The sequence below is a fragment of the Pollachius pollachius genome, assembly GCF_949987615.1.
Source record: "Pollachius pollachius genome assembly, chromosome: 19".
NCBI lineage: Eukaryota > Metazoa > Chordata > Actinopteri > Gadiformes > Gadidae > Pollachius > Pollachius pollachius.
In genome coordinates, this window is record NC_136952.1 from 7,258,831 (window position 1) to 7,284,374 (window position 25,544).

Sequence of the window (25,544 nt, forward strand, 5' to 3'; positions counted from 1 at the left end):
ACAATTTCCAGAAATTATTTGCATGAAGGTGTATGTTCTAAAGTTCTATTTATATATATAAAAAAATGCTGCTAATCTACACAGCACAGTAGGTCACTCCTTACTGTGTAGTTCAAAGAGGCTCATAGAAATACATTATTATGTTATGGCAGGTTGAAAGCATAGGAAACGCCAAAATAGTTATTTAAAGGTTTTGGACATAGGCTTCAAGGGTCCACAATGAGGACCGTGTTCACAGAACGTAGCTACAGATCGAGTATGCTAATGGAGGGTACATCTTGTGACAATCTATGACCTCATGGACTGCGCCCTCGCTCACCACAATGGCCCACTGTGCTACCAAAACAAAAACAAGAAACAGTCTATGCTTTTTTTAGAAGTTCTACATTCACAGTGTTGTTGTGCTAGTAACGGGTACACAAACCCTGCCCGCTCACATGCCAGATACACCTGTGGCGACGGTTTCAGATACAGGCCTAGTCACACCCATAGCTAGTTTTTGCAGCCAGCAAAGCTCATTGAGACGAATACAAATAAGGCAAAATGGAGATCTTTCTTGACTGTATATTACCATAGTGTCATATGATCATAGACGTACCAGATACCCTCCCTACCACCTGAAAAGGCCACCATTCTTAGAAATGGTGTAGTCCTACGTCTGTGTTGTGACCACTCAGTGGTCACCAGTCGCCCAAACTGCCATCAAACTGACTCAACTACGACTTCACCAAGTAGGATTTGTCCTATCCTCCTTTAAATTATTTTTAAAAAGTACTTAACCCTTTAACTGAACTGGAGTTAACAGTCTTCAGTTTCTCAGCATCACTTCCTTAGGTCAACGAATGCATCGGTTGATTGGTTATCAGCTGATCAGGTCCTGACTGTCAACCCCTTCATCTTCTCATCGGGCTTCTTGTTTTGCACATATGGTGCTCCTCACTCGGTAGGGGATTCAACAGACGAGAGTGGCTATGTTTTCTTTAAATGCATCGAGGACCCAACATACAGCAGCGTGTGAACTTAAAGAAAAATGCACTTTTGGATACTCCAATATAACCGGTCGAGGTAACTTCACTTATAGTCCAGTAGGTTTTTATGTGTACTTTTCACAAAAGTACTTTGGTTGTGTAGCCTACTTCGTCCACTTCCACCATGATGTAATGTGTTGCAAACTGTAATCTGTGTTTTTTTTGTCCAGTGACTTATTTTGAAGCCATCCTAATTATTTTAGTCAAGTGGAGTTTTAGGTAGTAGAAGAACACACCACCAGAACTCATATCCGGTTCTATCTTTGCAATACAACCGTCTTCCTGTTAAGTCCCATTTAGTCAACAATAAAAACACAAAATAAAAAAAGTGTGGTTTACTATTTCCATCCACACACACAAATACTCACACGGGCTCAAAAACACACACTTAAGTCACAAGTTCAATCACACTCACACACACACAAACAGTGTTCTGGTTGCCAGCGCTTGCATCATATCATTATAAACACAGTAACTGAACCAGTTGACCAGTTATCAGCCAATATGTGCAACTGTCACCAATCAGTGAACAATAACAATGAAGGCTGGACAGGAAGCTGTAACTAAATAAAGATTTGGGCTGACGGGGTAAAACGAGAAAAGATATATTTTGAGAGGAACAAAATAAAAAGTTTGTATTTATTCCACTGTGAATTGAGGAATGTTTCTCCCAGCATTCAGCCAAGTTACCACCAAATGGCCAATGAAACAGCCCATGGGGTCAAAGGTCCTGCATTTATATATGCCGCTAAGGAAAGACTTGGGAGAAGGAGACATGGTTGGACAAAATATTTAATCATTAATGACGTCCGAGCACATAGTAGAGGTATTAACAGACGATATGAAACAAATAAAAAAAAGATGTTCTGGCATGGCAGTGTAAACCTTCCAATGCCACACACAGCCTTCACACATGCTTGTTGGAGGCATTGGAATGTGTGTGTGTGTGTGTGTGTTTGTGTGAGACATAGGGCATTGCTTCGGATAAGATGAATGCAAACAATCAGTCACTGTAGCTGTTAATAGAGCAAGAAGGTGAAAAGACAAAACCGAGGTAAAAGTAAAGTGGGCCCTGAGATTTTAGACACTCAATATATTATAATCCAAACACATGTTTAATTAGAATAACACACATACCACTCCCCCCTCTGTCCCCCCGAACAAAGTATAATTTCATTTGGTACAATGCATTTCAAATAAATCATCGCAGTGAGAAAGGCTTAACGTCATATCCATGGAAGTGCAACTGCTTGCTGACGTCTGGAACCGTTTATTTATTCTGGAACACATTAAATAAAATGGCAGTTGATAGAGAAGCAGCCCTTCCCGGATGGTCTCTTATTTGCCCTTCAGGGAAACTCACATGGTACAACGCTGCCCCTAGTGGCCAGTTAACAACACTGCCTCTAGAGGCTGTGTTTCACTACACAACGTTCTAATGGTGGACAAGACAGAAGTATCTGATTCGGAAGTCTCATGCAGGTCCCAGGTTGTGTGTGTGTGTGTGTGCGTATGTCACAGGTAAGGCTTGCTGTTTGCAAAAGGACTCCCAGAAACAAGAACTGAAGATGAATGGTGATGGAAAAGTGTCCTTTCGTCTTCAGCATGTCCATTGCAGGCGATGTACATCCAATGATTTGTCGTTGCAGTGTCGCTGGTGAGCCCAGGGGAGAAGGAGGTGGTCTCCTCCGCGGGAGATAAGGCTTTTGTTTGTACAGATATGGGGGACATACATATTGTACAACAGTCAGGAAAAGAAAAAGGCTAAAATGAGAATGAACCAACAGAACTCAGCCTAGACACTCAACCAGAAGAGTTGTAAAGTCTAGTCTTCATGCTTGCAGAAGATCAGTCGGTACAACACATTCACTGCCGAAACATGAAGAGCTTTCTCTCTAGGTCCAGGACTCATAAATTCCCCTCCCAAAACGTAGAGACCAGAAAAGGCTGCGTGCTCTTCAAGGACCATGTGACCACTGTATGAAGCAGAGATTCAGGCCTCAGACAGAATTCAGATCCCCTTTATTCCCTTGTGCCACCAGGTAACTCCTCCTTGGGTCAAATTGAATGAGCGCTTACTACTACACCAAGTCACGTCGTTCACCAAGGCAACCTTTGGTTAGGCTCGACTAACAGGCCTACAATCCGGTGTTCCAACACAGGAAGCTGACCACGGTCGCAAATGGCCCAGACAATTGGAATAATGCCGGTTTAATTAGGTTAGTTACGGAGAATACCTCGGCCTGCACGCAGTCATACATATATACAATCTAGAGTCTAGACCAGCCTTCCGATGCGATTACACTACAATACCACAAAGGCGTGGATGGCTGTAGCATCTACACACACAACCCTGCCCCCTACCCCCCCCCCACGCAAAAGTCTGACCCTACGACAGGAGCACACATTCAAGCCTCGTGGATAAAGTGCTTTCTAGCCAACGCAGGAATCAGGAAACCTCTCCCCTCTGGAGTCAGGATGGGGCCTCCATAGCAGTCGATGGAGATGACTCAGATCCTCCGCATGGAAGTCTTCTGAGAACCATGAGAGAAAGGCCCAAACAGGGCGCACCCCCTCTAACAATTCTATTTGGATACAAAGTGCTTCTTGCAGAGCACCGCTCCTTCCTGCTCAGGGTGGAGGTGGGGTTCTGGTGTTGTGGAGCTAAACAGCTTCAAGAAGCTAATGCTCTCCCCTGTTAGCCTCCACGGAGACGACTGCTGGCCAAACGAAGGTCCATTTCTATAAAGATTAAGACTTGCTCTCCTGTGCTCCTGGTCTAGTGAGTCTGGGTACAGACCCCACCACAAGCACAACAGAAAGACTGGACCGAACGACAGAACATTCCACCGATGTCCGACGGTACGAAAGCCGGAGGCCTCTGAAAATGCGTATGAATGGGTTTTGTTACCAGGAGCGGACACTAAAATCAAACCACTCGGGACAGCACTGATCACGGGTGAAGCCACCGCTGCTACTGAATTGGCTCAGAATGTGCACCGATCCCCAGCAGCCGCTTGGGTAGCCGGTGAGATGGGTTATCCCGGAAGATTTTAAATTCAGCAATAACTTTCTAGTCAAAATGAAAGAAGGAACTGGAAAAAAAAAAAAAAAAAAAAAGATAAATACAAAAACAGAATAAATAAGCAAATCAAAATTGCATACTTACAAAGTCTTTTAAAACATTAAATATCTTTGATTGCCAAATCATATTTATTTGGAAAAAAGTAGGAAAAAGTCATTGTTTTCCTTACACTTTCCGCTTAAATAATTAACAATACCAAAAACTTTACAAAAATTCATCATGTGCTGGTTAACAAACCAAAGTAAAGTGCACCCTCCTTCTGGTGGACTTGGGGTGGGGGGCTGGGTCAGGGTAGGGCTTTGTCAGCTAGTTAGTGAGCTGGTTAGTGGCGGTCTCCCACCACCGAGCAGGGGTGTAGGGGGTTACCAGTCGAGTCCCGTTTGGTATATCAGGTTCTTTCGGGGGTCGCTGTCATTGTGCATTTTTTCTTCCACGCCGTTTCATGCGAGCGCTGCGGCCGGCGTCCTGACGGAGTGGGCGTCTTCTGTCGCCAGGGAACGCCCACCCTGGTGGTTGCCGTTGGTTACCTGGGGGGGGCAGCAGATGCACCTGCGGGGAGGGGCCAGTCAGCGATCAGCTCTGGTTTGGGCTTCACAGCTCCTTCATAACCTTCCTATTATAACATCTTTATTATTCTATTTCTATATAGAGGAGCAGGTTGCTGGTTTATGATGCGTGACAAGATGTGAACTCACCTTAGTGGACCTCGGCTCTCTGTCACCTGCCATCTCTTCGGTTCCCACTGGGGCCTTTCAACGACTTGTTCTGGGGAGAGACGAGTACATGATAGAAATGTATCAAATAGTTTAGGAAATAAACCATGAAGCCTCATTTGACTACAACGTGAAAGGCCATGTTTTGGTCTACTATGTTAGTGTTCAATATTTCAATAAAACAGCCCTGACGGTTCATAATATTACCTTATGAAGACTAAGTTTTAGTCAGCCCGAATCACACCAACTGGCTTCACTTCCGTCGTTAAATAGTGCATGCTGTGTACCATCAGTATTGATTTGTATAGTCTATGATCAATACAGACGGTCATTAACCCAGGTGCTCTTGATGTGAATCAAGAGCTACTCCAGTTACAGGACAACAATTAGCCTGTTCAGCCACCTGTCCTCCTCCATGCTCACCTTGTGCTTTTTACACCTCATGGAGAAGTTCTCCTCCACCAGCGCACAGTCTGTAGGGAAAGGAGGGAGAAGTTACAATGCTGACTCCTCCATAAGAAAAGAAGAGTGACCAACAATAGTCCAGCAGACACCCACTGGATCCGCTCCACCGACCTGATGATTAAATCATAACGTAGTCGGGGGCCCAGCAGTGCAAGATCTGTCTGATCACTTCTGCCAGCGCTGCACTAGCCAACAGCCCATTACTCTTGGCTGGGCGTTTTGGCCTAAAAGTAAAACCTTGACTCCTCTCAAACTAATGGACAATTCTCGATTTCAACTTTTTTCACAATTTCTCTAAGCAAAGTAAAAATACCAAAATCTATGGTCCATCATTTGCAGCATCTTTATGAACCCCTTTTTTCTACTTTATATATGGGGACCATATCTTTTGCGATGTAATATATCGTCTGATTGCCTGCCACCCATGTCCCTTTCTTGTCATGAGGAATGTATTGCTGCCAAGGTGACCTGCTGTTTTGCAGGTGCTTTGTGGCTTGAGCTGGCATCTGCATCTCTAGGTGCGACACACACCTGCCATTCCATCGCATGTCTCTCTCGCAGGTGCTGGAATAAATTGGTTGTGTGCCCCATAAACTTGGTAGTACATCTTGTATGATCGTCAACATTTAAATCAACCCATTTTTTTCTGTTACTGAAATAAGCCCTAAATTAAGCCTAAAAAGGAGAAAAATCCTGTGTTATTGCAAGTCTCCCCTAAACACTTTGTGAACGTACCACTCTGCTTCTGAGCATTATTTACCTGTTCATTATACTCTATGACGGCACGACCACGGGAGACCGGAGGCGAGGTGTGTGTGTGTGTGTAGGTGTGTGGACTTGAAGCGCCCTGTCTGGGCAGAGGTTTAAATACGTCATCCAGAGAGGGTTAAGTAAACTGATAGTATTAACGCTCAGGTTGGTGTAACGTGTGAATGTGTGGAGCTCTTTCTGGAAAGCCACTGATTTTGATGATCGATGATAGAATTCCCGGACATCTACAGTAAAACGGTTCGGTATGTGTGGAGCTCCGTCTGGGCAGCGTTCTAGTTTGATGCCCGCGTCTGAGCGATGGGTGATGGCTTCTCAGTCAAACGCCGTTGTGCGGTTTCACATCATCGACCGCAGTACAAGGATGGCTGAAGACTAAATCTCCATTGATATTGGTAATCAAAATTGGTCTCACACATGCAAATGAGACCCGTCAGCAGAACAATAGGCTTATTTTCAGTTGTGCAAGATAAAATACACCCACCAGCTAGATGGTTCTCTGCCCCGCCAGGCTGAGTGACGCGCACCGTGTTCCAGTCCGACTGCTCCAGGGCAGCACATCAACGTAATGCGTTTTACATAATAACTAGACCATCCAGCATCCAGGTACACATGCCCAGATAATCAATGATATGGATGATGGATCGACCAAGCCTACAGGGTGTTTAAAGGGCTAATATGTAACATTTTTGCATTAAAAATACAAAAAATTTAGTTGCGTACTTATTTTTTCAAGTTAATGGTACCAATAGTTTTACTATTATTATTATTATCATTCATCTATCTATTATATATTTGGAGACCTAATTTACTGAAATAATTATAATTGATTATATACAATTATTGATCTATCTTACAACAATAAGCTATATGGTAAAGTTGCCAGCCATCAAGCCAATGCAGATTTTTCCCCAGACAAACTAACTTGGACCGGTTATTTTTGTTTTATATTTTCTCATCAATCCGAGATCGTTAGCGTTTCCCTTATATCAACTATTTAAAACACTACCACTGCAAAGTAAAACATTTGCAGAGTCAGATCAGATAAGACTTTCAGCGGCTCTGCGGCTATGGCGGTGAAGACACCAACTGCCATGTTCTCATGCTAGTTCAAAATTTAGTAAACCACTTCTTTTGTTATTATTGTAATTTAGTTATGGTAAAAATAATATATATATTATACCTTTAAAAGTGGTAATGGAAACAAATGAAAACAGAACAAATTGACAAAAAGTAGTTGAGGCCCTAGATTGCGGTCTTACCAGCCTCCAGTGCACATCTGTAGTGGTACTTGCTGGGACAGCCCTTGAGGAGACAGCCCAGTGTGGCCCCAGGACCCCGGCAGCCAGAGCACGTCTGGAAGAAGCACAAATGACACAACAATAAGACAGTTGGTTCAGTGGAGGAGATGGAGGGCAATAGCCTGTTTGTAGTTCTATTATTTGCTTTGTATGTGTCTTTTTTGCGTCTTCAGCTTTGGAAATCTGGGTCGACAATAACACAACTATGCCGATCAATAAAATGTGCTGAACGTTACTCGTTTTCAATTTAACATGAAAGCAATATTACAGCAATGTGACATTGATCACAGCAATAATCAGGATCATTTAACAACTCCCCAGACTATTTCTACACATTTATTATGAATATATCTTTACGTATTACATGACAGAGCCTTACCGTTGCCTGGGCGACCTTGACCGCCTCCTCCAGCCCGTACACCTTGCCCTTCACCAGGAACACCCCTGTGGCCCAGACGCAGCAGTCCTCGTGCAGCCAGTACTCACAGGGCTCATGGGGCACCACGGGCGGGCTGTACCAGTCGACCACCTCCAGCCCTCCGCCGGCCTCCATCCGGGCCTGCTTGGCGGCCGGGCCCCCCGAGTCCCCCGTCTGCTGCGGCGGCACGGCCCCTCTCTGGGGCCACGACCCCGGGGGAGGGCGCGCGCGCTGCCGTCCGCCGGCGCCCCGCATGCTGCAGGACGACGCGGACGAGTCCGAGTCGCTCGACTCCTCCTCCTCCTCCTCGTCGCCGCCGCCGCCGCCGCCCTCTTCCTCGGCGTTGGCTTTGGGGCCCGACGCGCTGGCCTTCGTCTTGCCCGTGGCCCGGTAGCCGTCGGGGTAGTAGGGGCCGTGGAGGTCGCCCAGGCCCGTGGCGTTGGCTGAGGCGCCGCACAGGCAGCAGACCAGGGGCCGCCGGTGCTGCCCGTGGACGGAGACGCGGCCCGGCCGGAGGCAGGAGGTGACGGGCGTCCTCCCCGACAGGACGCCCCCGGAGGCGCCCTGCGGGTGGCCGTCCGGCCGCCAGCTGTCGTCCTCGGCGTAATTGATGACGCTGTACAGACACGGCGACGACGACGACGACGACGGCTGCTGGGGGTGCGTGCGGACCAACGGCGAGAAGGAGTCAAAGCGGGGGTCCCGCCGCTCCTCCTTGTAGGTGATGTACTTCAACTTGATCTCGGGCTCCGCGGGGGAGAACATGGAGGACGCGGGGCCGCCGGGGGGAACCTTGCGCCTCCTCCTTGGAGGCCTGGAGGCTGCCTTTCTGGGGGAGACGCTAAAGCCTGGGGCCGCGCCTCTGTTCACGGGAGGGCTTTTCTTTGGAGACTTAATCGGGGTCTCGAAAGTCACCCCGGCCTCGGGCAGAGTATAAGGGAAATCGACCTCGCCTGGTTCCAATTCTGCAGTGAGGTCAGGTCTGTAAATCTGGGGCGGCACAGATGATAACGGCTTGGACTTTCCTTGGGCAGGAAACCAAGAAGCTGGCGTTTTTGAGGATGTGCCGTTGTGCATGTTTTTGGAATTCTTGAAGATTTCACAATCGGAGGTAGAATCTTTACAATTGTCAGTGATAATGCCGTCAGTCTTCCCCATATTTGATGTACTCCCTGCCTGTAGTTTTACCGTCCCTGCCGTCGGGGATGCCTTCTTCTGCCCTCCCGTGGGGAAGCTCTCCTTCCCAGGGGTGCTGGGTGAGTGAGAAGGACCGTCAGCCTTCTTGGTGGCTTTTGATGTGGTCTTGCCATTGTGCACGGGTACTTTGTACGCGCTGGGGCAGATGTTCAGGACCATGGCCTCGAGTCTTGTTCCCCGGCCAAGACGCACCGGCAGTTTCCTCCTAGGCGGAGACCTTCCTGGGAGTGTCTCTGTGTTTCCGTTGATGTGAGGAAGGACATCTGACTTATTCTTTTGCGGATCCCTGGCTGAAACTTCCTTCACAAACTCTTCATGGCAAGCCATGTCTGTCGGCCGCGGTGCCGCTTTGCGTTTACGGGCAGGCGACGTGGTTTCCACACTGGCCTCTAATCTGGGTGGACAGTCTCCGCTACACTGTGCCTTCTCTGAGGGAAAGGGTTCCATGGGGTTTTCTGTGTCCAGCCCATCCCAGATGACCGCGTCAGCCTCCCCTGGATGGGAGTTTGCAGCACTGGGTAGTCTGGAGGCCTGTGGACAGGGGACAGAGACCTGGTCTGGGGAGGTGGCTGAATCCGAGCCATGCTTTCCACCTGCTGCCCCATCTCCAGCCCCTGAAGGCTCCTGTGTTCCAGAAGCAGGAAACAGCTTGTTGGACCTCAAATCCCCACCTCTCTGATGTTCTCCTGTGTTGGTTGATGAATGACCCGAAGAAGGCCAGTTGTGACATTGTCCACCGTTCTCTAAGCTGAGACTGCTTTCAGTTTCCATTAAAAGGCTGTTTTCCAAAGCGCCTTGTACACACGCATCGGCCTCACCTTCACCACAAAGAAGTCCTCCATTGAGCCCATGAGACCCTGGCTGCGTTAAACACAATTGCGACTCATCGTTCTTATCCCCAACCTGGGCCTGAGTCAAAGCCTGGAGCAGGTGTGCCTGTGTGGCACGGTCTATGGGCCCATCGGAGTGTTGTAGGTAGTGTTGGCCCAGTGCGAAGCCTCCCTCACCGAGCCCGTTCTCCGTCTCACAAGAAGACTGAAGGGAGAACTTGGTGATGGAAGGAACGCTGTATAAAGACGAGTGCGCAGACAGAGTATCCTGAGAGGAATAGACATGAGAGCGGCTCACATAGGACAGGGTGACAGTAGTGTTGGAGAAGGCATTGTCCGATTGAATCTGATTTCCAGATTGAACCTCGACGTCTGACGAGGCGGCTTCTGCGAGGGGTAGTCCAGTTCTGCCATTCCCAGAGTTAGGGTACCATCTGGGGCTTTTCACCATACGCATGGCTTCGAGGGAGGTAGCCTCACCTTTTCGGGTGAGGTCAACCACAGAGGGAATGCTGCAGGTGGACAAGTCCTGAGGCTGTAGATCATCCAAGCTCCCAGGTGGTTGGTCCATAGCAACTGCAAATGACGAACATGGGACCAAAATAAATAGAATGTAAAGTAAGTATAGCTTACACTTATAATTAGCCAAGTGTGCCATGTTGTCCTACGTTTAACGTTACTTCGCCCAGGTCAAATTTAACACAACAGTTGGTCAGCGCTTTCAAAGTTAGGATTCTTGTACTTATTTATTCATGAATTTAGTTTTAAGTGTGTCTATTAGTTACTATAAAAACAGGTCAGAATTTGATTTGATTCATGGTGTGAGCAGCACTGTAGAAAGGAACTGACGTGTGCTGTAATTAAGATAACAAACAATAGTTATGTTACGTTACTTGTTTTAACATTCTTACAGGACATTAATATCCCCACATGTACGGCAACGTATGAATAATAAAGATTTTCACTTGAGCACAATGACTGGATGTATTTACATAATATTTCCCAATAACATTGGCATGTCAGTTTGCGGGCGCTGTTAGCTGAAGTTAGCTTCATGCTAGCTTTAGCTTCGTGCTAGGGTTAGCTCCGTGCTAGCATTAGCTAGGCCCGGACGGATGAAACAAAGGCAGCCTGGCTTGCGTCGTGCGCGGCCGGTCAAAACTTACCCAGCGGCCAGGGGGGGATCCAGGTGCTAGAAACGTCCGATTCAAGGGCACGCCCCACCCAACATCATTTTCATAACACCATTAGTTGTTCATATGTGTATACAAAGCACGAACGGCACTGAAAAGGGCAATGGATTTAATTTGAGATCAACAGACTTTTCCCGGAACACACAATACTACAGTGCGTGAGGTGTGCGGGTACCGTAGTGTCATTCGGCTGCGCATCACAGCGGAGCATTATGGGAGGGAGACCGGGCACTGTGTAGGAATGATGCAAAGTCAATTGTTTTTACAATGAGCATGCTGGGGTGTTCCTGGAATCATTATGACAATCATTTCAGTGCAGTAAGAAGTATTATGCACAATAAGACCACGTTTTAATAAAACAATTGTGTAATGAAATGTAAAATCCCTGAGCTTCATAGTCAATAGACAATATAATTAAAATACTAATGTTACTGGGCCCACTGAATCATGAATTGTTCAATTTGATCTCTGTTTCTATAACAACACGTAATGGCTTGATTACATCAACTTACATTTAACCATAGCATACTGGTGTACAGGCCACACAAAAATGTATACAGATGCATCTCAATAAATTAGATAATTCTGGAAAAGTTAATACATATTAATAATTCAATTTAAAAAGCAAAACTCATATATTATAGAGATTCATTACACCCGAAGTGAAATTTGAATTTCAAGCCTTAATTTCTTTTATATTCGATCATTATGGCTTATAGCTCCGGAAAACCGAAAATTCAATAGGCCCATCTCAGAAAATTATATATCCCGAAAAAGATAAATGTTGTAGACTCAAGGTGTCACACTCGAATCTGCCTCAAAACTGATTCTTTAAATGGTCTCTTGGTCTGCTTCAGTAGGTGACTAGGGGGGGGGGGGGGGAGCCTCTTTTTATATATTAGGTAAAAACGTATAATTGCCGAAATTGAGTGATAGGTTAAGCAATTAAGAAAAAACAACGGTGGGCCTCTTCATAACTAATTTATATATTTTTTTAATTCAATAATGTAATAATTATTTTTATTTTTTAATTTCTTTTACAAACCATAATTTTTGGTGCCCCCCCCCCAGGTACTTGGTGCCCTACGCACTCTGCGTACTCTGCGTATAGGGAGCGGCGGGCCTGTTCATAATCATGGGGACCTGTCACCTGACCGTTGTGCAGAAGTGAGTCATTGACAGCCTCCACAATAAGGGTTAGCCTAAAAAGGTAATCGCTGGCTGTACACAGTGCTGTACCCAAGCATATTTATAGAAAGTTGAGTGAAAGCAAATCCTGTGGGAGGAAAAGGTGCACAAGCAACAGGGATAACCGCAGCCTTGAGGGGATTGTCAAGCAAGGAGTGGACTGAGGCGTGAGTCAGTGCATCACGAGCCACCACGCCCGCACGTATCCAGGACATGGGCTACAACTGTCATTCCTTGTGTCAAGCCACTCCCAAACCAGAGATGTTAGAAGCGTCTTAAAAATAACTGGTCTGTCCGTCACTCAGTGGCCCAAAGACCTATTTTCAGATTAAAGTAATTATTGCATATCATTTGAAAATCAAGATCACAGAGTCTGGAGGAAGAACGGAGAGGCACAGAAGTCCAGTGTGAAGCTTCCACTGCTAGTGATGATTTGGGAAGTAATGTCATCTTCTGGTGTTGGTCTACTGTGTTTTATCAAGTCCAAAGTCAACTCTGCCGTCTTCCGGGACATTTTAGAGCACTTCATGCTTCCTTCTGCTGACGAGATTTATGGAGATGCCGATTTCATTTTCCAGAAGCACTTGGCACCTGCCCACACTGCCAAAAATACCAATACCTGGTTTAATCACCATAGGATTACTGTGCTTGATTGGCCAGCAGACTCGCCTGACCTGAGCCTCATAGAAAATTGATGGGGCATTGTAAAGAGGAAGATGAGAAATGAGACCGAACAATGCAGACGAGCTGAAGCCCTCTACGGTATCATATACTATTGAAATTAAAAAAACTTTTCCATAATATTCTAATTTATTGCAATGCACCTGCACCTGATATACACAATGACCCACCATTGACTTTTAATGCAACCATACATAACATTTGTCATTTGTGTGCAGACATGACAAGCGTTACACTAGACAGGAAACCAACATGTTTTTCACCTCCCCAAACATGGTCATGACATGCTTGGAGTCTCATTCACAGAGCTGGCCCACCCATGAGGCCAGTTTCTCCAGCCACCAGCTGGTCAGCTGGGAGGTATTTTAGTGTTAGCATCATCAGGTTACTGAACAGAACATGATCCGTTGTCAGGACTTCAAAGATCGGTCAGAGGGTCAGGGTGCAAAAATATTTATTGCTAATAAACAAGTGGGTGTACATTTGCTGTATATTTACAATAGAGTACATTGGACTGGGAATGTGAGGCAAAAACAAATGAAAACATTTAAATAAATACAAAGGGACTGCCACTGCGCGAAAGGGTGGGGGGGGGTATAAATCTTTATATATATTCATATCATAAATCACTCCCATCGCTACAGACTGAGCAGTCAACTTTCCATCGACCATGGACCTAAAATAATTAAGTTGAAGTCTGCAGCGTTGTTATTCACCGCTTACAATCCAACCATTCAGACGATGAGGGAACCTCCACCGTGGCACATCTTTAAAACCTGTATAATTCCAGGTGTGCGTTTTTAAGAGGTCATAGCCTGTTTTTTAAACCAGCGGGATCCTGCGTATGTGCTGTGATGGCAGCGGTCTGGGAGAGCTTCAATATGTGCATACCGACCAACCGTCTACGTTTAGTCACGAGTATTACTCCATCGTCAATAGTGTAGTAGTGTGTGTTGCGTTTATAGCCACAATGGGACGGGTCCCATGGCCGGCAACAGTCTACGCAGTAGCTTACACAGTTATGGTTTTAGTGTACGCATTATAGACGCTGGATTAAAAACGACACAAACTATGTACAGTATGGCCCAAAAGGAAAAGTGAAACGAAAAGTCACAGTTACTGAAGTGCATGGAATGCAGACTCTATAGACATAAAATTCAAACTTCATACCATGAGTTGTCTAGAATACAATATTTAATAAGACATTGTTTTATTTTTTGTGACCAGTGTGTAGTGTTCTCTAATAATTACAGAGCTAAAAGGCCAACAGGGGAGCCTGTAGGACGCATGCAGCTAGGTGGAAGCAGCCACTGTCAGAACTCCTTGGCGTCCTTGTTGTCAAACAGGTGTAGCCTCTGTTCAGCCGTCAGCCCTTCCTTTAAACTCTACAAGGACAGAGAGACAGAGGGAGAGAGAGGCAGAATGTTAAACATGGCCTATGACGAGCAAACGCATCACAGGAGGAGCCCCGATGTCCCGTGAAGCCGGTGGTGGAGGGTCATGCTTTATCACACGGTTCATTGACATGCTTCTGATGAACACCTTGACGGTCCTGATGGTATGAGTGTGGCTTTGCCCCGATGACTCGCACCAGGGGTTTGATGTCAAAAACAAAAATCGAGATCTTTTAAACTGATGCATGCCAACAACAAATCGAATACATGGTATGGAATTGTTTCATTGTATTTGGTAAATTATCGTCCCATCGGTCAAGCAAAACACACCCAAGTTAGAACATCAAGGTCATGAAAGGGACTGTGGGGGGGGGTATCAGGGACTTGCAGGGTAAACCAGGGGCCGATCGACCAATTGAAACACACCGAGCAGTGACTTAAAAGAAGAAAAACACAAAAAACGTGAAACACAATGGAAAACCCAAAGAGATGGGAGAAAACAGGCCGGCCACGCCGGACGAACACCGTGACACGGTCGAGGGGGAGCGGTGAGTGCATGCGGACACGGTAACCATGGCGGCGATGGGCCGTATGGAGCCCGGTGCAGTGGTCGTTGGTACGTGCGTCTCTGGTTCGGTTTACCTAAAAGGAGAGGGGCGGGGTTGCCTAGGAGTCACCCCTCCCACTGGCCCTAACTGTCCCAGGGCATGTCCCGTTTCACGGACTGGGGACAGAAAGAGGCAGGAATGGAGACCGGTACGTGAGTGTCTGCGGTCGGTTTGACTCAGCGTTTACCTGCACAGCGTTTTCCAGGGTACTGTGCAAGTGCGACCTTTGTCGCCAACCGAGCCAACGACCGAGACAAAGGCTACCGTCAAACTGCTTTTGGTCATACATCGAAAAGGGATTCTAATCGTGTTTTTTAATGTCCGTAATGGCCTCTAGATGGCAGTATACAACAATGCTTTAATTTTCTTTGGTTAGGTTTTGGTGACCTCTGGTGGCGAACCATTTCCTTTACACCGAAACCTAGGGCTGAAACAGCATCAGTGACAGTATAATTCAGCAGAGGTTGTTGCTCCAATGATAATAACATGGTGGCAGGAGTGGGTGGTGCGGATCAACATACCTTTGACCTCAAGGTGCGTTCTGAGCGCTTAGCCGCTGCGGCTGCCATTTTAAGGATGTCAGGATTGCTTTTGGACTTCATGATGTCTGTGGGACAAGACAGAATGATGTAACCGACCGTTAAATCACACAGTAGACTTATTTGCAGAAAAGAAAATGTGTAGTGTCGTATTGCAGTATTTGCAGAATCACTGTTCATATCAGAAGAATCTGAATCTCTTTATTGTCATTGCACATGGTATAACGAAATTTAAATGCCATCCAGACGTTGCGATTCAAAATAACAAAATATAAATATTAATAACAAATCAACATATATACATAATATCAAATAAAGATAAAAAACACAGAAAAATTAAAACCGCAGCTGAGGTAAACGTTATTGCACGGTAGCGTTTGAATCTGCACTCAAAGCGCACAGTGAAGTCATAACTTATGGTTCCTATGGGAGACTGTACCGTATCCACCCCGCTCCACCTCCTCCAGCGAGGGCCCGCCCAGGGCCTCGTGGGCCAGCTGCAGCTGGTCCCGGAGGCGCCCCAGGTCCCGCTCCGCCTTGGCCTTGACGATGCTCAGCTCCGTGTAGATGTCCTTGTACTTGTCCGTGGCGTACTTCTTATCCTGCAGGAGGAACACCGCTTAGGGCTCCGGGGCTTGGTGCGATTGCAAGGCCGGCCACCAGCCAATGGATTTGACCTTTCATTTTGATTTATTTTTTGTAAATTGCATGGCCACTTTATTTTCCTTCTCAAGCAGGTAAAAACAATTCTAAAAAGGTTAGGTTGGACCCAGCTTACAGCCGGAGGGACTAAGACCAAGTTGTAAGCTAGCTGTTTATGATTATCATGACTCTGCCTTGTGCATGAAAGAAAAGTATTAACATTAGCTTAAGAGTTTAAAAATTAACACTACACCAACACTGAAGTATTAGTAATTGGTGGCTTGGTATCAATTCCTGATCAACCTTTTCCTGTTTTCCAAGTTCAAAGTGTGGATATTGTCGGGGAACGAATGCTCTGCTTTTGTGACTGGAAGGCCAGGTGGTGAGGGGACGGAAGGAGGAGCACTCACTCTTTGGGCGGCCTGGAGTTCATCCTTGAGGGAGTTGATCTCCTGCTTCAGGTACTGGACCTCAGACTCCTTCACCCGCAGCATGACCTGGAGGACAGAGCGGCCGTCTCAGTGACGCTCCCCACAGGATCCTAAAGGCCTATGCTTTAGCTCTTTCGTTTGTCGCCCATGTTTCCAGTTCACGTACTGTTAAGGTCTTATCTTTTGCATTTCATCTAAGAAATTCGTTCATTCATTCATTCAACCGACTTGCGGTGCGTCACTGAAATTACTTTCAACGCGTTCAGGCTTAGTCATGGTTCCAGGTCGATGCAATGCAAGGGGGCATTTTTTCACAAACTCATTACGTCCTTGCAGACCCTCCTTGCCTCCACCGAGAGGGCCTGACGTAACCTTTCGTCGGGGCGACGCAGCAGCAAGGGCTGCGACTGGTCCGCTCACTTAAACCCGACGCAAAACCAAAACAGGCTCACGGCTTCGTCGAAGCGTCTGCGTGGTCATAGCGTTGCGTCGACGTGGAACCATAACTGCGCCGTTATTCTCTGAGCACAAGTAGGTTTCGATCCCCCCCCCGGCCCCGAGCGAGGAGCGCACGGCGCGTCGTACCTCCAGCTCGTAGAGCTCCTTCCCCTGCATCCCGACACCCGAGTCCCCGTCCTCGCTGGCCATGGAGCGCATCTTGGTGATCTCTGCAGCCAGACGGTTGTTCAGCTCCTGCAACGCACAGAGAGACCGATATAAAACACTGTGGCATCGTGTGGGAGCACGTGGGGGCTTTCATCCAGAACCGGTGTCAACCATGCAAGGAGACAGCCAGCTCGTCGGGAGCAGTTAGGACGAGGTGTCTTTCTCAGGGACACCTCGACACTCAGCTAGGAGGAGCCGGGGATCGAACTAGCAACCGTCCGGTTACCAGCCAACCCGCTCTACCTCCTGAGCCACATGCCGCCCAGTGTTACATTAGCAGATGGAAATCTAGGGGGATATAAACGGCCGGGGTCTTCCAATCCGCCTGTTCCCTGGAGGGGGCGTGCTCCTACCTGGTTGTGAGCGTTGAGCTCCTGGTTCTCCCTTTGACACTGACGGAGGGCCTGCCTCTCGGCCTCCAGGGCCTGGGCCAGGTGGGCGTTCTCCAGGCACTTCTGGGAGTACTGCTCCGACAGCACCTCGATCTCCCGCTGGAAGGAGCACAGCTCTTCCCTGCAACAAACGCACGCAAGTGTACAACACGAGTGGATAAACAAACAGGCCCTGCGCTCGTTTCCGTTTAGTCCGGTACACGGCTCGGGACATGGGTTCTCTCTCGGCCCTATAATTGGTCCAGTGTTTGACATGCATTTACTGCATCAACGCATCACGTCTGCTCTGTGTTTTTCTTACATGTCCAAACAGATCAACGTTGTTTATAAAGACTAGCTCATTACCCAGGGTCCAACACACACACACACACACACACACACACACACACACACACACACACACACACACACACACACACACACACACACCGAGTCTTCATTCAGGATTAGCCAGCCGGCTAGCCAGCAGTTGCTGACAAATGACTGTTGTGCTGCATAGATATTGATTTGCGTTTAAAATAGTTTATCGCCAGCCTCAAGCCATTTCAACACAGATGATCCATTTTATCGGCAAGGGGAGGAAAAACTGCTGACTTCAGCTGCAGCTGAGACAGCCAAAGCTACCTGAGCTCAGTCTCTGCGAGACTACTTGCATATGTATAGGCTTGAGCGTTGCTTTATCTCCCACCCTACGCACATTAGTATCAAGTATTAATTCACCATGCCTCAACACCTGCAGCCGCAGCCTGCTGGGGCCAACGATGTGTTATAGCATGCAGAAGGGAGGCAGCTGAGAGTCCACACCTTGCCCTTGCCCACATGTTCCAACCGGCAGCAGAGAATCTAAAGATCTTAACGTCATCAACGTTTATGCCCAATAAATAACGTCGGCCATTTTAGAATCGAGCACAGAGAGACGCAGCAGGAATATCAGGCTCGCTCCATTATGAATCACATCAACCAAATAAATGTTTTCATTTAACCCTTGTGTCAATGGTGGATGATGAAGTGTTTCCCAAGCTGAATAATTAAAGTAGGGGTACTAGGTTCAACGTGACTCATTTGTTGTACAACGTCTGACTATTAAGTTAAGTTTTTTCAAATGATTGTTTGCAAGATAATAAGGGGATAGCAACACAGTAGCATGTAGTCACCCAATACAAATGTTAAAGGTGACATATTATACCACCAGGTGTGAGTGTGACTTACCGTTATGTTTTTTAAATCTGCTTCTCCTGACATCACAAGTGGACGTGTCCACTTTGTAGTATGACGGATGGATGAGCAAGTTTGCTACAGTCCACTGGGTAGGCTGGTAGACTGATCTATCATTCACACATCTAGGTGGACACGCCCACTTGTAATGCCAGAAGAGGCAGATTTCCAGAACTGCTTGTAGCGGTTAATCACACTCACACCTGGTTGTATAATATGTCGCCTTTAATGCTAGGTTTGACAAAAACACAGTCTAGAAGTATCCTGGTTCAATACACCAGGTCTGATAGGATCCTGAGAAGACTGAGCCAAAGTCTCAAATGAAATCAGCAAAAACAGAAGCTACGCACTGCAGAGCTTCAGTGTGGTGTGAAAGCACACTTTGACCAGAGCTAGTGGTGGTTGCAGAGCGGTCAGCGAGGCGGATCTTACTCATGTTGTCTATGGATCTCGTCCAGGTCTGCGTTCTCTGCGTGGTTGTTGGTCTTGCGGGCCTTCTCCAGCTCCTTCTCCAGCTCCGACCGGTGGGCATTCTTCATGGCTTCTATTGCTGTGGGAACAGGAAGAAAGAAGGTTTCTAGCATATTGTTTTATGAATGAATACATTCAATTCCGAAGGAACTTTAAGAATGAAACAACTGCATGTTATGCGTAGTTTGAATATAGCAAGTGTACGTTGTTACTTTTTTTCATGATTCTTTTATTTTTCAAATATAATATAATTTACATCTGTCTATTTTTCCAGACGAAAGAGGGCCAAACTATTCTCCAAGACTCCCTTATTCTTCTTAAGGATATCTGGGCAAATAACAGACGCATGGGCGCAGTCAGGAGGAGGAAAGGATTACATTGTCTCATCAATCTAGTTGACCTTCTAACCCAAGCGGCCCTCAGGATGATTAACGAAAGACCTGAACTCGTCTCGATTTGACCCCTGACCCCCCCCTGACTCCTCTGTGTGGCTACTGACCGGCGATGGTGGCGGCCGTCTCCTCGGCCAGCAGGCGGTCCTTCTCCTCCTGGAGGTTCTCCAGCTCCCTCTGGTGCTTGCGCTGCAGCTCGTCCACCACCCGCTGGTGGGAGTCCTCCATGGCGGCGAAGCCCCGCTCGCACGTGGCCTACGACACACACACACACACAGAGGAGGGAGGGAGGGAGGGAGGGGAGAGGGCAGAGCCACACAAGGGGTCCACCGTTAGTGAGAGTTCACCACCAAAAGGTTGCTGGTCCCAGCGGGGGTCAGAGAGCTTCCCATAGGCGGGAGAACCTCCTTGCCGGTGGGAGGAGCCAGCGCCGGCCATCCACTGGCTTTGGGAACGACTGCTACAGCTGCGTAGCCTTAGGCGTCGAGAGCCTGCGAGTGCAGAAGTTAGGTTTTTACGAGAGGTACGAGACATGTCGAGAGGAATGCTCGGGCGGTGGGAGATGTGGCTGTACGCTGACGACGCAAAGCGCACGGCAAACGGCTCTGGCAGTCGTAAAAAATGCTCATAGTAAACAGGAGCCTGTGTGTCGGTTGACTGCATTCTACAGCTATCCTGTCTTGTTAAGTTGCCTAGAGGCCCGAAAAGGGATGAATACCATCATAGGGTTGGCTAGGGGTCTGGGAGGTGTACAGTGGCATCCTGCATTCATATGCGTTTGGCAACCGAGGACATTTCTGGCAAGTCTGTCCATGTCTGAGACGTAGACGCTTGTCTGGAGAGCATCTCAGAGGAAAGACATCTAATTACTTTGATCAACTCACTTTTAAAAGGGTATGTATATGCTAGGAAAGTATACAACCTTTTAGTTCTTCTGTTTTTCATGAAGGGGGGGGATTTGGTTGGTCTTTTTTCGGCCGGCTCAAACCCTGATCACTGAAACAGGCTGCTGTCCTCCGTGACCCACCGCTAATCTGCGTACTCATGTAATGGTGATCCATAGCACTGCCTAGTCTCACTTTTCCCTCTCCCACCCCCCTTTGGCTTCCTACAAAACAGCCATGAGGAGCATAACAGAGGTTTCCAGTCCATTCTCCCAGGGAGCAAAGTCTGAGCAGCTAAAAGAGCTGTCTGGACCCAACCGGGAGAGACCATGTTTGCCAGATTACCCCCCCATCGCCCGCTGGGCCACTTTCAGCCACAGCCTTGCGGTGAACAGCACCTGCACTCTGCTTGGATGCATGTCAGGGCCTGGTGTCTGTGAGTTAATGAGCTCATTTCCTGTTAAAACTCGAATGGAGCCACTGGAACTCACAAATTAGAAATTCCAGACTAATTAGGCAGCTTATAGGGAATGATGGGAGCTAATAAAATGCGTTGGTTAAGTAGTTTAGCTTATAGTCGGTACGTTAAACACGCGTTGCAGACCGTGCTATAACCCAACAGCCACCAATGGAAAGTAGCCCATAAAAAAAAATGCTTACTTCGCATTAGCGCATAATTAACCATGACTTTCAATTAATATATAATGAAACTTAGCAAAAACGTACATGACTGACCAAATGTAAGGATAGAATATTGTAGAAAGAAAACTACATATTGGTTAGTGGAAAAAGTTAAAGAAAAATATGGCCAGTCATAAAGACTCAAAAAGCAATCAGTATTCAATATTAATAACAATGTGGGTGCAAGTAAGTTTGTTTTGAAAGGTCGACCCCTTTGCCCTCAACCATTCATCACTAGAGTTGTGTGAAAAAGGTTAGGTTTGAGAAGCACATTCAGCTACAAACAGAGGAACTCATTTAATCACGGCGCAGGCACAGATCTCCTCGTTAACCCATAACAGAGCCTAATGCAATGTCCTTTTACTTAACCATGTTGTGACCACCGATTCTGCACTGGGCTGCAGTGAATCCTGGACAAAATGGGTTCCTCGGAACAAAACTACGACGGCGTCGATCAACACATGCACTGAAGAACGGGGATTAGCCGGCATGCAACACAAGACGGAAATTGTTTCTCAAAACACAAGAGCAGGGCAGTCGGGTTAGGTTAGGAGGCCAAGAAAACGGTAAGGGAAGGGGGGGTTTGGGGGAATAGCTCTAGGGGGGAGGGGGGGGGGGGCACAAGGGAACACAAGGCATCACGTAACGGACGACGGCGAGGACAGAGGGGCGCGTCCACCTTCAGGTGTTCCAGGTCTCTGTCGTATTTCCTCCGGAGGGCCGTCGCGTCGCCCTGCTGCTCGCGTCGCCTCATCTCCCCGGTCATGGCGGTCACTTGCGTCACCAGCTCTTGGATGCGCTCCTTGAGGTTCAGTGTCTGGGGGAGGGCCTGGCCCGGCGGCGTCTCCTCTCCGGAGCCGTCGGCCGCCCCCGGCGCCGGGCTGAGCGGGGTCACCACACTCCTCAGCTCGTCCATCTCCCCCTGGAACCTCTCCAGCAGGCCGCTCCTCTCGGCGTCGTGCTTCTTCTTCATGTTCGCCATGCACTCGGTCAGGGAGTCGATCTCCTGGACGTTCTCCTCGGAGAGGAGGCGAAGCGCCTCGCTGGCTTTGACCACTTCCTTTCTCAGCGCTTCGGCTTCCTGCTCGTAAATGTCTTTGACCTCCCGCAGCTCCTCCCTGTGCCTGGCGATCGTGTCCTGGAGCTCGGTGGTTTTGTCCAGCGAGGCGATCGGCTCTCCGTCGATCGGAATGTGAGCGGGAGGCCCACCGACGGTCATTGAAATCGCTTCAGACAGGTGACTCTGAAGGTCTGTCAGCTTGGAACTCAGATCCCGGTTGATGTCTCTCAGTTTAGGACAATTACAGCAGTCTACACTACCGGTTTGCAGCTCGTCCTGCTTGTGCATTAGCTCCCTCTCATTTTCTAGTTTAATCCTAATGGTGACATACAACATGTAAGCATCTTTAAGGGCGTCGAGAAGGTACTCTGAAGGAGGCTTCTGCTGGCCGTCGGAGTTGAAGATCTTAAAAGCCAGCGAACGGAGCTGGTCATCTTTTGACAAATCAATGCTTGTGATCATTTGCTTCAAGAGATATGCCTTCTCTTCCAACGTTTGCCTTAATTCCTTCAAAATGAGAGCGTTCGTTTTCTCATCAAGCCAGGTGAACAAGGCCGAAAAGTCAGCCTCAGTCACGGGAATAACGCTATTCCCGTCCTCATTTGCCGGTGGGCAAAGCCTACAAGTCAAAAACAGCAAGCTCTTCTCTGCCAACATACGTACTGCAACATGCCTTCCAAAGTCTGGCGTTGTGCCTTTACCACTTTCTTTGATAGTCAGCAACTGAGTCCAGAACTCTGCCTCCAACACCAGCCTTTTCATGTGTTTCTGATTAGCCTTGCTCGTCTCTTCTTGGGAAGAGCAAAGGGAGTCCGTGACAAGTAAAGTGCTTTTTAAATCACCGAACATTTTCTCAACATTCACATCAACATGTCCAAACATCTCTACGACCGCGCTGACGGCCTCGGATTTCATCCCAATATCGTTTACCACCTGCTTTAGAAGTCCTGCTTCAACAACTTGCGTTTCACATGTCTGAATTGCCTCTTTGCTTACATGCATTGTCGGTTCACCCCTACCTGCCTTCATCTCCACCCCTACTCTCTCTTGTAGCCTCCTTATCTCAGCTCCCGCTTCTGCCAGCTTTTGCATAACAATTCTCTCACTTTCCTCCTTTTGAATCATCAGCTCACTCTTCTGCGCCTCTAACTCGACGCACCGTCGCTCTGTCGATTTAATGATCGCTTCCTTCTCGTACAGCTTTGCCTCCGAGGCCTCTAGCAGCTCTTTGAGTTGCTCCGTGTTCGACCCCATCTCGTCCTCATCCTCGTCCTCCTGGAACCCCAGCCCCTTCAGGGTGGCCTCCCTCAGCTGCAGCCTCTTCTCCGTGTCCCTCAGGGTGTTCCCCAGCTCCTCCAGGGTCACCAGGGCCTCGTGGAGCCTCAGGGCCCGCTCGTTCAGCTCCCGCTCGTAGTACTCCCGGTCGATGGCGCTCGCCTGGTTCTCCGCCAGCTCGGCCTTCACCCTGCCCAGCTCCTCCGTGACGAGGTGGTGCTGCTTGCTGCCCTGCAGCTCCAACAGCTCCGCCTTCAGCCTGTCTATCTCCCGGTCGGCCTCCGTCAGCTGGTTGACTATCTCCTGGTACCTCTGGTTCAGTGCCCCGTTCTCACCGGTGAGCAGCTCCACCCTCTGGGCCAGCATCCCTATAGCCATGTCGTTCGTGGTTTCATTTGAGTGACTGGTTTCCATTTTGAGCGAGGGCCCGTAGGAGCTGCCGCCCGGGCCTTCCGACTTCTGCCTCTGAGCCTTCCCGACCATGTCCTCCATGGTCAGGAGACGTGATTCGTAGTCACGGATGCTCTCCCCTGCCCTCAGGAGGCTTTTCCTAATGGTTTCATTCTCCACGTCTTGCTGATGTTTCCACCGCCCCAGCAGCCTCTGGTAATGACCCTGCTCACCTAGCACCTGACTACAGCTGTGGCATTGCAACAGTCTCAGCAGTCCCTGAAGACTCATGGGTGTACCGGTCATCAGATCCTCCAGCTCCTGAATACCGTCCGCGCTGTCCGACAGCAGGAAGCTAACGGTCTTCTGAACGTGTTCAGGGAGAGGACCTTCTAAGGGAGTGTCAGGGGGGCAGGGGTCCGTGTGCGTGAGGTGGGAAAGTGAGAGGCCGAGCTGTGCTTGCATATTGCGCTTTTTCAGCTCCTGCAGCTGCAAAAGCTCCTTGGTTTCCTGGTACTTCTTTGTCAAGCTCTGCGCTTGAGAACTAACCAGCTCGGCCCTCTTCATCTGGGGTGCCAGATCAGCCTCGATACCCATAGGGTGCTCCAGCTTGGAAAAGGGGACCAGACAGTTGGTTAACACACAGCAGGGGACACACACACACACACACACACGCAGGCTTCCCAATTGTTTTTCTGTGCAATTGTTTTTCGCCAACAAATACAGCCCATCACCTCATCAACGATTACACAATATTGATTTTGCAGGACATATCCCGAAAATAATGTGTCAATAATGTAAATCAATGTAATGATTGGAAAAGTCTGTTCCCATACTCCCAAAGGCCTGGATGTTGTAGGTTGTAAGTTGAAAGCATTAGGAAAGATGTAATTCCCAGGGTTAGTGAGTCACAAGAGAGCATGCAGGTCAATAGGTTATACATCATGGGGTAAGAAATGCAGTATTAGTTTCAGCTGAATGCTGTACTACGAGAACGGGGGCATACCAGGTCCTAAAATAAACAAACACATTCTCTGCCCAACTTTGCTCCAAACTCGCCTTGCATCAAAGCATCTATTCCTCGGCAGAGATGTTCCAAATGTACCAAGGATACTAAAGTGTGACGATCAAAACAATGTTCAAACGTCAATGTGGATTCACAACAAATATAGGATGAAAAGTTTGTAGAGTAAACCAAATTTTGCCATTGCAACTCCTGAGATCAACGATCAATCTGTGGTAATCTAATAAAAAATGTCATCCTGTATAACTGCCAAAAGAGAAAAACTGCAACAGTTGTGACGAGATCAAACGCTTAGAAACTCCCTAGCTAAGCAGTTAGGCGGCCGGTAGAAAAACATGGATGGTCTGGTGGTTAAGAGACGATGGAGATCTGGCTTCCATGCAGATAATTAGGAGACAAGGCAAAAGGGTTATTCATCATACATGTTTGGTGGCAACTGTCTCAACAGCAGAAGCCAGTATGCGGTTACCAATAGCAACAAGGACACTGAGGAGGAGGACGCTTTTGGCTTTCATTGTTGACGGCGTATTAAACATGAATCTGCTGGCATGAAATCCATCCATACTACTACAACATCCTACGGAGGAGGCAAGAGACACGGTAGTCTAGTGGG

At 47.9% G+C, this 25,544-nt stretch overlaps 2 protein-coding genes across 4 annotated transcripts in view; both read right to left on the reverse strand.

Moving 5' to 3' along the window:
* Positions 1–1,802: 1,802 nt before the first annotated feature.
* LOC307090625 (uncharacterized protein) lies at positions 1,803–11,146 on the reverse strand. The gene is made up of 6 exons (XM_079757362.1): positions 10,972–11,146; positions 7,740–10,381; positions 7,322–7,415; positions 5,250–5,299; positions 4,809–4,878; positions 1,803–4,662 (listed from the first exon to the last, which is right to left on the reverse strand). The coding sequence occupies exons 2-5, from the start codon at positions 10,374–10,376 to the stop codon at positions 4,831–4,833; spliced, it is 2,829 nt and encodes a 942-aa protein (XP_079613488.1). The 5' UTR covers positions 10,377–10,381; positions 10,972–11,146; the 3' UTR covers positions 1,803–4,662; positions 4,809–4,830.
* A 2,165-nt stretch (positions 11,147–13,311) lies between these two features.
* The window catches only part of LOC307090546 (myosin phosphatase Rho interacting protein), a 39,658-nt gene continuing 27,425 nt past the window's right edge, over positions 13,312–25,544 (reverse strand). Inside the window, exons 16-25 of one of the 3 annotated variants that reach the window (XM_079757253.1) lie at positions 21,862–24,516; positions 19,725–19,872; positions 19,187–19,304; positions 17,501–17,660; positions 17,067–17,174; positions 16,461–16,547; positions 15,848–16,010; positions 15,391–15,476; positions 14,904–14,985; positions 13,312–14,252 (exon numbers count right to left, since the gene is read on the reverse strand). In XM_079757253.1, coding sequence (XP_079613379.1) covers positions 14,953–14,985; positions 15,391–15,476; positions 15,848–16,010; positions 16,461–16,547; positions 17,067–17,174; positions 17,501–17,660; positions 19,187–19,304; positions 19,725–19,872; positions 21,862–24,516 — 3,558 coding nt within the window. In that variant the 3' untranslated portion in view covers positions 13,312–14,252; positions 14,904–14,952. The remainder of the gene's footprint in view (positions 14,253–14,903; positions 14,986–15,390; positions 15,477–15,847; positions 16,011–16,460; positions 16,548–17,066; positions 17,175–17,500; positions 17,661–19,186; positions 19,305–19,724; positions 19,873–21,861; positions 24,517–25,544) is intronic. The other 2 variants (XM_079757252.1, XM_079757254.1) reach the window with 2 other exon arrangements.